The sequence below is a fragment of the Mercenaria mercenaria genome, chromosome 4 (assembly GCF_021730395.1).
Source record: "Mercenaria mercenaria strain notata chromosome 4, MADL_Memer_1, whole genome shotgun sequence".
NCBI classification, from domain to species: Eukaryota; Metazoa; Mollusca; class Bivalvia; order Venerida; family Veneridae; genus Mercenaria; species Mercenaria mercenaria.
This window is the reverse complement of record NC_069364.1, coordinates 18957866-18970349: the sequence shown is the minus strand read 5'-3', so window position 1 is coordinate 18970349 and position 12484 is coordinate 18957866. Positions and strand designations below refer to the sequence as shown.

At 35.3% G+C, this 12484-nt stretch overlaps 1 protein-coding gene across 2 annotated transcripts in view; it reads right to left on the bottom strand.

Moving 5' to 3' along the window:
• Nucleotides 1–589: 589 nt before the first annotated feature.
• LOC123551131 (baculoviral IAP repeat-containing protein 7-B-like) overlaps nucleotides 590–12484 on the bottom strand; it is a 41182-nt gene continuing 29287 nt past the window's right edge. For both annotated transcript variants that reach the window (XM_053540610.1, XM_053540609.1), the window contains exons 7-9: nucleotides 10928–11096; nucleotides 10395–10490; nucleotides 590–4750 (exon numbers count right to left, since the gene is read on the bottom strand). In XM_053540610.1, coding sequence (XP_053396585.1) covers nucleotides 4560–4750; nucleotides 10395–10490; nucleotides 10928–11096 — 456 coding nt within the window. In that variant the 3' untranslated portion in view covers nucleotides 590–4559. The remainder of the gene's footprint in view (nucleotides 4751–10394; nucleotides 10491–10927; nucleotides 11097–12484) is intronic.

Below are 12484 nucleotides of genomic sequence, written 5' to 3'. Positions count from 1 at the left end.
AGTGTATGGAAAAATATTGACGTTTCCGGTACCAGTGTAACTTAACGGGGAATAAAAACGAGTATGTAACAAGTAAAACTACGGGCATTTGTACATATCTAACAGAGGTTCACTACATGATGTTTTCAACCTGGTTTGGTGTATTTCTGATAATAAAGTTGAGAGTAGATGCTTAAGTAACAAGAGGACTATGAAGTCATGAAACAGTCACCCGACATCATTTCCCAGTACCTGATTTGGTCTTAGTCTTTCTTTATTATCAGGTTGATCATTAATCATTTTTCAACGATATGACTTTAGTGATGTAAATTTCTACCAGCTGGATATCCGGTTAATTTGGTTAAACACCGCATGTCTAAGTTACTCTGGTTATGCCCTAGTGAAATTATTCCTCATACGTATGACCTCTCCGTATGGCTGAGATATATTTTGTGTGGGTCTGCTGTATATTAGTTCCTAGATGTTGTGGAAATGAACCCAGCGTGTTTAACTGTGTATTGTATAATTATCTGGTAGCGCCAACCGAAAATCATATATAGCTGTTACATTGAACTGAGAAAAATATAAATAATTCTATGACATTACAAAATATACTTTAGACATTTATTATCTATATATAGTATTACATTGAATTATTACAAATATTCAAAACAAAAACATATGTAAATATGAATGATTGAGCCAATTGAGCGCATTATGGAATAAAATTGATAGACAAGCATAAAACATTGTTTGATATACACTTTTAAATATCATATCTAATCTAAAAACTTATGTTTATACGTAATACTGGTACACTGAAACTGAGTTTTCATTATATTAACAAGAAATTCATAAAACTTGTCCTGTATATCAGACGTTTGACGTAAAGTCACTTTAATATAAGAGATATTTTATATATTGTATTGCTCTGGTCCGTCCGTCTTTCCGTCCGTATTTGTGTCGTGCATACCCCGAACAGTTTTTGGCCAAGCGTCATCAAACCTCACACAATTCAGCAAGTGAAATTGTTCACCTGGTATTTTAAATGAAATCTCACACTGCCAGACCAGTGTTATGGTCCTTGAATAGTCAAACATACAAAAAAGTGGAAAACCACAGTACGCCTAACACGTCATGAACGAAAATGTTGCAGGCCCGATTTGATTGAGCCTGTGCAAGGACGATAGCAGAAATGCATGCTACTGTCCACGCCCTCTAGCCCCGGGTTGAGCAGAGCTCGAGCTGATATTTTATGCAAGAAAGTGCCTGAAAGTTTGTGCCGCACGTATCTTAGAAAGTATTCTACGTAAAATTACGAAACAGTCGCGAATGAAATTGTGCACCTGGAGTTTTGTTAGAGATTTCATTCAGCCAGACTAAAGTTATGGCCCTTAACTTAGTCATAAATATACATAAAAGAACATATATTTTTTGTCGAACATATAAACATTTTTGACTAAGGATCATGAAATAAAAAGTGGTTACTTAACAGGTCGCTCAACACCACAAAAAACGAAAGTTTGATAGAGCCTGCCCATCGATGGTAGTGGAAAAGAATGCTACCGTTCGCGCACTTCAACACCGGGTTGAGCAGAACTCAACATTTACACATGCTACAAGTATAAAAAACAATTTAGTCCTATCGATACACATTTGTTATTTTCTGACTTTTTGTCGTCCGAAATAGTGCAATCAAATCAGCATATTTGCTCACTTTAAAAGCCTCCCTTTCTTACAGTCATTCAGTTGATTTTATTCATATCATTTATACTGTTAGACATCCATATGTTCTTCAACGAAAAAATATTGCATGACTTTTGAAGCGCAGCTTAAATATAATACTTGCAATAAACAATTTCAATTTTAAGTCTCAATGTACAATGATATGGAAAAAAAGAACACAAAGTTATAAACAACAATCGGAAAGTACATAGAATGGCCCTTAAGATATAACGCTCACCAATAGCTATGACTTTAACAAACGCAAGCAGGATTCATATACAAATACTTTTGATGAAATGTGCTGACAATCTGTGCAACAGCTTAAATATGAAGAGAGATGCTTTCCACAACATTTGTTAACTAGAGCTATCACTAAAGGTGATGAATGTACCCCCCCCCCCCCTCCCTCGCATGCACTGACACAGTACATTGCAATTTGACACACACAATATTGCATAATTATGTGGACTATGTATATAGACTGTATGTATACAGTATAGTAACAAAAAACAAAGTCCCATAACTATGCAGAATATTTATCGAAAAGAATGTAACATGCACCATGCACAACCAGGGTTGGTACTGATCACTTGTGTGAAGTTTCATTAAATTGTGTGCAAGGGTTTGGTAGATTAGGCACGCACAAGATTGCATATGCAGACTGTATGTACATAGTATGTTAACAAGAAACAAAGTACCATAACTCTGCAATTTTTGTCGCTGAAAGAACCTAACATGCCCCATGCACAACTACTGTTGTTACTGATCACTTGTGTGAAGTTTCATTAAATTGTGTCAATGGGATGAGGAGAGATGGTGCGCAGGACATTGTGTCTATGTATATAGTATAGTAACAAAAAAACAAAGTCCCATAACTCTGCAATTTTTTTTTCTAAAAGAACCTTACATGCCCCATGCACAACTACTGTTGGTACTGATCACTTGTGTGAAGTTTCATTAAATTGTGTCAAGGGGATGAGGAGAGATGGTGCGCACAAGATTGTGTCTATGTATATAGTATAATAACAAAAAAACAAAGTCCCATAACTCTGCAAATTTTTTTTCCTAAAAGAACCTTACATGGCCCATGCACAACTACTGTTGGTACTGATCACTTGTGTGAAGTTTCATTAAATTCTGTCAAGGGGATAAGGAGAGATGGTGCGCACAAGATTGCGTCTACGGACAGACGGACAGACAGACAGCCTGAAACCAGTATACCCCCCTTACAACTTTGTTGTCGGGAGGGGGGGTGTACAATAACAAAACCCCAGTGATGCTCATAAACTTTTCACATTAAAGAAGACTAGCATTTGCTCTACGGTAAAGACCTTGCACGTTTAGGAGAAGACTGTTGAAATTATCAGAATAAAAACTGATTGCCCATTGTGTTGGGTAAAAAAGGAACCAACGTCTTGATTCAAAATACCCGAAAGAACTTCATTTAAGGATACTTAATTACAAATATGAAGAAGATCTGTACTGCTGTTTCAAATATGCGATTTTAAAGTTTTCTATTTATTACAGCCTGTAAGACATTAATCCTGTGGCGATTCTGAATTTGACTCGAAAGAACTGCTGGTCAATGATAGACGTGACATTTTTTTCTAAATAGTCTACAAATGTTACCCTTGCGTTTATGTATTCAGTGAATAAAATCTTTCGTTATAGTTTTGAAATGCATCTTCCTTATGAGTAGTATTTCTGTATTATTATATTCAATTTTGCCGGGCAGTTTCAGAGACGAATATTTTAGTTAATCAAACAATTGCTATGGCAATCAAAATGTAAGAAAATCGCAAACAATTTAACAAGTTTTCATTTCTGAACCATCAGGATCTCTTGCATTAAGTTTTATCCGAAATCGAAAAGTCTTCCAGGCAGGAAGTGGTTTACAAAGTATAGACCGACGGAAACGAAAAGGCAAAGGACATAAGGCGATCACAACGTACATGTGAGCTAATACCATTAGTTAGTTTTGCACTTTCCATAATTACTACTGAAACGTGTCCAGAAAATACCGATTCATCAACATACTGTATATCACAAGACAGCTGTAGTAATGTTGGGCGTAAACTTCTCACTACCGACCATTGGTGTCATGTGTTTTCTTTATTCACATCAAATACATCAGTTAAACGGAAATCACAAGGTGCAAGTGTGAATCATGCACTTAAGGCTTGCTTTTATCATCAGGAAGGCTTTGACTGTGCCGTCCTTAAAATTCTTCTATTATTTTCTTTAGATACTAATACTTCTGCAATGCTGACTGTACCACAGCCGATTAGTCAGTCACTCATGTCATACAGTCTTTAGCAGCTGTCAGGAATGTTTCCTTTGCATTTAGCATCAAGATAAAGCGATAATACTAACCTGTCTAAATAAACTGGCATGCACTTTAATCGAACTGTTATTGGCAGAATGTGGTGACCATAACCTTGTTGTTGTAACGTCGTTTCAATCTTTGATTCGTCATAGATCTTTATGTCCTCATTCATATAACATAAATTTCCAATAATTAAGTCTTTCAACATCCATCTTTTGTGTAATGTTTATCAGCACCTAAACATCAACCATAAACCAACATTAAAAACACTGCATCCAGAAAACATCATAACAAGACAATACTACCTCAGTAAACCACCATTTCAGATCATGATAATGAAAGGACATTAAGAACTTAGAAATACAGTTGCTTTACAAAACCATGTTTCCCACTTGGAGGAATAACCAGTAGAATCTACTAAAGAAAATGCTTTACAGAAACACATATTCAACAGATCCGGAAAAAGGTCCAGTTTTTTGCATGTTTGAATGTCCCATTGATTACCATTAAGCCACACATGTTTCATGATTCACGCCAAGTATGTCCGTATTTTCTGTCGTATAATTTTATCGCAGACAGGGCACCGGGTCAATGGATCCGCACACTCCATGCACATACGGTGATGCGTGCACGGCAAGAACAGAACATTGACGTTATTCCTACGGCACTTCATACAAATGATAAAATTCTTCAAACGTTGGTTTTCTTCAGCTGGCGTTTCTGTAAAATAAATACATGTATATAAATATTTACTTGTCATTTCGACTAACGTGTTGCAGGCCACTGTTAGAATTTATAAGATTCAGTAATGTACCGCGCCATTAGAGACCAAAATTTTAATTATCTAATTTTAGATATTAATTGTTACCAGTCGGCAATTAACAGAACATGAAATTTCGTTAAACTAAATTAATCCATATTTGTCATTAGTTTAAGGGAGACAACACTTTTGAGACATTGCACTTAACACGCGTTTAATTAGATGGGTTCCATTGTGTATCCCGATTTCGCCCGATACAACGAAGCCTCCCGATTTGCACTCTTTTCAGTCGGGCTAGTTGCGCTTGAATCGAGGTTCATCTGAGGGATGTGCCGAATGTAACATCACGGCGCATTTCGGAGTAGTGATCACTTGTTCGCGATCGGGACAGCCAGCGTGGTATGAATCGAGCCCACCTATTTATTAAACATCTCTGATCAATCAAAGTACAAAAGGTTCTGAAAGGCTGGCGAGCTTTAAATACCACTAAAATACCACTTGACAGAGAAACTAAAGTAAACCTTGCATTGGAAAGATTTGAAAATCAAAGGCCTGAAGGGCCTGAGTCGGCTAATGATTGATGTACTGACAGTATAGTCTACCAGTTTCAGTTTGTTTTTAGTTTTTTTCCCCAACTAAAGAGAGATTTTGTTACAATAAATGAAATGAACATTCGGTCGATGCCTAATAAAACTTTGTTTGATATTATACAAGTATTTAAACCCAATATATTTCTCTAAAATTGAACAGCGGTTCGCAGAAATAAAAATGTTGAAAGTACAAACTACAATTTGACAGCTGACACTAAGATACTGCCCATGACTTTATATATTTTCCAGTAAACATTTGCCTCCGATATTGCCAAAAGAGGCAATTATCGGCTGGTATATATTCGCACATGATAAAATTTGAATATGACAATTTATAATATTAAAATTTTACAGCGCGGATTGCCACATACAATTTGTAACGGATGGACGAAAGAGCTGATATTTTACAGATATTATAATGGGCCTGGCGATAGCCTTGTCATATGTTAGGTATTGTTCAATCATATTATAAGTGATGTCAATTTAAAGTATACTTACTTTTGCGTTTAGAGATACATGTATGTAAATGTTGCTGAGTGTCAATATATAGTGTAACCAATATTAATAAATGCAGTTCTTTTTTAGTTAAAACTATCATTTATTCTATTTCAGACTTGTTAACCCCTTAAAAATCATGTCTGTTATCTCGAAGTTCATCCACTTTCAATTATCCATTTTGATTCATGTAGACAGACAGGCCCAGACTGGGCAGAAAAAATGTTTGAGCCATTTTTACGTGGTCGGTAGCAGGGTGGGTGTGGGGAGGGGAGTTTTTTTCCGCTTTAAATTGCAGTCAGATTTTGAAATGGGCATTGCGGCAGGTGGTAAAAGGGCAAATGTATCAAACTGTAAAGTGGCAATATGGGGGAAGGGTGTGGGAGGATACCCCCTCCTGCAAGAAGGGTTTGGGGTATTACCACAAGAAATTTTTGAATATGTAGACCCTTGATACAGCCTTTGGTGCGATTTTAACTGAAAATCTTCTGTTTCAATTTCTAAATATTTACTAGATTCTTTCTGGTATTACAATATCCAAAGTATGACTGTCACTTCATCTTTTTACTTTCAGATCATGCCTCAGGACTAGAATATGAGTCTGATATAGATTATATGTAGGTGTAATAAAAATAAATTCTAGAATCATTTCTGTTACAATAATATCTATCATGTATGTTACTTGAATGTTAAAATTTCATAACACAGCTCGATATTTACCCAAAATATTATATCCGGATACGATTACACTTTTCTCCAGTTTCAACAATATATTTTACAAATTGTGATGATACGAAGACATTTAGCAGCAATTGGCAGTATCTGACATTGAAGTTTACGGTTAAATTACCTCATATTTAAATCTTTTCATAAAAACGTTGTTTCGTTTCGTCAAAGCAGCCAAACACAGACGATCTACTTTCGATTTCAAAAACTACAAGAAAATACAATTTAATGTTTCGCCGATTTGTTTATTTCTCGAAAAATCAGAAATAAAATCATTTTTAATATCAGTAGTAACTAAACAAACCAGTAAGAGCTTCTTCTTCCGATAATTTATCCGTTTACTGACTGCAAAATTCAACCCACGCAAAGTAGCGTTGTTATAAACAGGTCACGCGTGTTCGCCGACAAGTGTCCAGAATGTAGTTAGGATTCATCCGCGAAGTCTCGCGGAAGAATTAACGTACTGCACATATCTTATTCGGGTCGTTTAAAATGAAGCTGTCATAATTAAATTTCACCGATGTGGTAAACTCTTTGATAAGAGACATTCAAATGCTTTCAGAGGTACCCACTCAATAAAATACTAGCAGTATGTTCTGGAACTATATTTTGTCTTTCGCTGGATGTTACGCAAGCTTTGTAAGTCTGCGCAATTCACAGAATGCACAGCACAATAAATTTGTTATTTACGCAATGATTTTAAAGATTATTTTTTGAAACGGACAGGGTAACAAATGGATAATTTGGCTAATAAGTTAATATGCAGTTTTTATTTGTCAATGAATTTGTGAACATCATATTTGCTATTTTGTGACAAAAGGGCATAAAATTCGTCACCATAATCATATGCGCAAATGTATTACCAAATCCCGCAGAATCGTTATGCGTGTTTATGCTTAATGAGTTACCGCGGAAGAAAATACGTGGCTTTATTCGAGTATTGCACAATTATAAGTCATAAATATGACAGATTACATCGTATATTGGTCATAGCAAATAGGATTGATATAAATGAACTTCATTCGATCAATGAACTCTTTGAAATTAGAGACAATCTAATGGAACTACATCACTTCGCTGTGTTGTGAGGCCATTTAAGAATGAGAAATCGTGCGATAGCAAGGACTCGTCAAACGCTTGACAGCGTTTAGCCGACTCAAAAAGGTTGAATGAAGCCACCAACAGTTTTTCAGCAAAAGATATACATATGAATGAATGACTGAAGTTACCACAGTGTTTTTAAGTCAACAAATTGAAATGAAACGATTTTTAACAAACGTGCAGTCTGAGTAAGAGCAATTTGCCTACCCGTTGTCATTTATGTTGAAAGGACAGAAAAATCAGTAATTTATGAAGCTAACCTTATATTTCTTCACTTCAGTTCATCCCCTATCCTTTAATGCATTTCAGAAAACATATAATTGGCCAGTTTCAACTCGCAACTGTTTATTTACAATACATTTTGATCATTTTTACAACAAAGGTAAAATATTTTGAGACAATGATTTTTTTTCGACAAAGAAAATTTTATTCCAAATAATATCAAACTGACCGAAAGTATTTAAGCATCATGTCTGGTACTGACACGCCGTAAAATTAGGATCAGGTGTTGTTCACAGAGAAAATTGCAAAGACATACAGGAAAATATTGTGCATGCTTTCAGGTTTGATAACTTCTAAGATTATTTGTTTCAAAGAAATCTGACGGAAAAGACAGACGTTCGCCCGAATTTTGAACGAGTTACACACTCCTTTTGCAATGTAGGGGGCGCTAACGTATTATCATTACCGATAACTGTTATCAATTTTCCAGTGTTTAATGAAATAGTTCTGTGTTCTAGACTCATAAAGTTGTTACCTAAACGGGAATCGCAAGCACTTGTAAGAGCTTTACGGTATACTTGATCTTTTATTATCAATGAAAGTTATTTTGACTGATATCTGAAATACATGGTAATTTTACATAAGATGTGAATACCTTTAAAAACTTATTCAGTGCTTATTATTCTTTCTGAAAAAGATTAAATTTAACGTATTCTCGGACCAATGCATTATATGCAGAAATATTTAAATTGCTCATGCTTTGGATATTGTGTGTTTAGTTTCGTGATACGTTGGTCCTACCGATATCCAAGCAGCGGAAATTTTTACTTTTGCAACAGATAAAATAGTCACTTTAACTTCTAATGCTGCTTATGCACATGATATGTACGGTATCACTGGAGCTCGTAGAAAGAAATCAGGTCGTCAAAGTTTTTGTTTGTTAGAGTGTAAATCAAACAAATAGAGCTAACTCTTTTCTAAGTCTTTTCAAAAGTTAAAGCATGGTACAGCTAATGATCAACAGTTCACACGCAGTGCAATTACTGTATAAGTGCGGAAATACCTTTAAGAAACCTCTTGTGGTATTTAAAATAACTTATTCCCCCTAATGTCGAGTAGACTATCTCACAATTTAATTAAATTCTACGTGTCACTTTCCTGGAAAAGGATAAAATTAATACAATACACCTCCATCCCTTGTTATATATATGACGACGATACACTCCTTGCTACCGTACAATTAGATATATGTATCTTAAAACCGCGGAAGAACCCCTTGAATCTGAAGTGTTCTATTGTTCAATACGACAAAGGGTGGATCCAGGGGGAACTGATCACGACAGGCGAACCCAAAAAAGCCGAAGAGCATACATTTTTTAATTAAATTATTAAATATTAAATTGAGCGACCAGTCGTTTTGAACAAATATTTATATCGATACTAATTTATGATTGCTGAAGTGATAGGAACGGAGCGCGCTAATTTCCGTATGCCTACTTAACCAAAATCCTGGAGCCGCACCTAGCGATGATAAGAAACTCTCATCCTTAATTGTTAATATGTCTTTCAAAGAAAAGGTTTCAATTTACAGAGAAGAAACTCTCAAGTAATTGAAAACAGTCATATTTGTTTTGAATGAATTAAGAAAATACGATGTGCTAAAGGCAATAATTGTAGTTTGTGAAAGATAACGCTCGGCCGATGGTTAAAACTTATGACAATTTTGCATTTGAAAATACTTTTGAATTGTCAATATATGAATCCAACTGAAAGAGCTAATTGAAATTGTACATTTGATCCATGTTTCTTCATCTCATGAACATAAAATAATTTTCATTTAAACATCAAGTGACGATAGTGTTACAAAATTATGCCGACAAAATTTAAAATGCGTTTTACGTTATCTTTGAGCGAAGTAACTAACACAGGTTTTGTTATGGAATGGATCGTATAGTTTTAAGCACCAAAAGCCTGACAACAACGCAGGAATACTAAAAATAGTATCTATATTCGAAACAGATGCAGATATGATTGTCGGCAATTTCCGTGTGATGACATATTCTCGTATGCTACTCGATATTATTCGGTCATACGAGAAAAAAGTTGTTTTTTTTTTCATAACAACCAAAGGATGCCGAAATCGTACATAGAGAATTACCCTGGTTCCCGTCTGGTTGCGAAACGTAAAGAGTAAACACGGGCACCAGTCTAATGGAGAAAACGTGATCAAACGGACAATGACGATTGTTATAACGGGTCCACTACCTTAAGAACAATCGTCACTATGTGAACAGGCGTCACTACAGGAACAGGCGTCACTATGTGAACAGGGGTCATTTTAATGTACAAAAATTAGGAAAAAGTCATAATCGATGAAAGATGTGTATATCTTTTACTCTTTTTAAGCTAAAATTAAGAGAATGAAAGACCTCGAAATTTCTATTTTGTCTGAAAAGATATATCGAAATACCATTTTGTATGGCCTGTAACGCTTCCTCTTGTACTCTTCTCGCTTTGATAACTTCGATTGCATCAATAACTTCCTCAATGGTTGGCTTTATGCTACCTGTAGTAACAATAAACGTACATTACAAACATTGTTGCCATAGGAACAAGAAAATGTTGATGCATACACCCTATTGAACTACTGAAGTTATGTGAAAGTGATCGGTCATATTTTAACACAGCACATGTGTTATAAATCACTGAGTGTGCATAATAATTAGTTCCCGATGGATACGTATTGTCCATGTGTTTTCATAAATATGCAACAAATTAGTTAAAAACATTTACAAATATGCAAAACAGGATATTCAGATATTTTCTCAGGCAGGTTATAACACAAGACATTGTGCTATTAATGAAACATATTATGACGAAATGAGGGATGGCAAATTTATGGATGTTGCCAACATATAACGGACAGAATGTCGGACGGAAAAGCGCAATCCTATAGTCCCAGAAATTAGTTTTCAACCAGAATGGACTAATCAGATAGACAACCTCTGTTTCTAAGTTCGTGTACAGCCTCATTGAAATCCTCTAGCTGGTACCCCATCTCTACACATGCATCCCTGTGTTCGTTCATAGCAGCTATGTATTCTGGTTCCCTAAGTACCATTTGCTCCATCGCACCTGATAGACCTCGGTCACCCAACTGTGCACCATTTCCCTGGAAAATTTATAATGAAATATTGAACACTTCTAACCATAATCATGCTAGGCACAATAGATTCTGCCTTTGCGGCCAGTGTAGATCATAATCAGCCTGAACTTCAGTGCAGTCTTATCAAGATCTACACCGTTCGCCATTCAGTCAGTATATTTTTGGTAAGCATCCCTTTCAACAGTTAATGGTACTCTCGAAATTGAAAGATAGACAAGTTCATTATATAGAGAATAATAGGTTAGTGCCGTAGATGAGAAAGTTTATCTGGCGAGGTGGAGGAGGTTATCGGGTGAGCCGAAGGCGAACCTGATAACGTCCGGAGCCGAGCCAGATAAACTTTCTCCATCTTAGGCATTAACCTATTATTCTATTTATCTTGTCATTATTTCATTTTCCGATATTTGGCAATTTATTTTACAAAAATAAGTGTGCGACAACCGCTTTAATGACGTCATATTCGTAATGACGTCACTTATATAATGACGTAATTACCGGCAAAATCGCAATAACTTCTTCGTTTTTGAATAAAAACTCATTATTTGACCACTCATTTTCTTAGTTCGGATATTTCCAACACAATGATGATGGTTTCGTTGCAAAATTTCTTATGACAACAATATCGATCATAAGGTCACATGATCAACTGATCGTATATCACTGGTCACATGATCAACTGACGGTATATCAAGAAAGATATACGGCACCCTGATATCGGGTCGAAAATACTGCAAGTGACAGGATAAAAAAATTTAGCAGGGCAAGGGCTAATAAGCCCCTTTAGGCTATACAATATACACAGATCTATATAATATGAAAATTATGGAAACAATAATATAAACTATTGTATACAAGCATGAAGAGATTTCTTTAAATCACACTGCATATTCTTGAAAGCTCGCTAATCTTTATAATTTGAATGCAAGTAAATTTTAATTGAATCTGTACAATCTGTGCCATGAGATGTAAGACACCAAGTTTTGGTACATGACTATGTTGTGATCAGAAAACTTTCAAACTTAGTGTGGAACCTAGTACGTCTGTTTTCTATATTTGCCTGCTAATTGGTCTAACCTATTTGTATGTTCTTTGATAAACAACAATTGACGCGCGTACTGGTATGAGAACATTATGACGTCAATTATGACGTTAAATTTGCGCATGCCACGTTAATTACTACTGAATGAATAAAATAATATTTTTATCATGATATTCCGACGACCATGATAGAATGAAATGTAGTGAGACCTGCTTGTGTGTTATTGTCTTTTATTACATGTTTTCAGTGATTTTTTTGAAATATTAGAGTGAAATATATCTGGTATTTTCACAGTGAAAAATATCAAATATATTTTTCACTGACAAGAAACTACAAAATTGGTAAATTTAGTCAA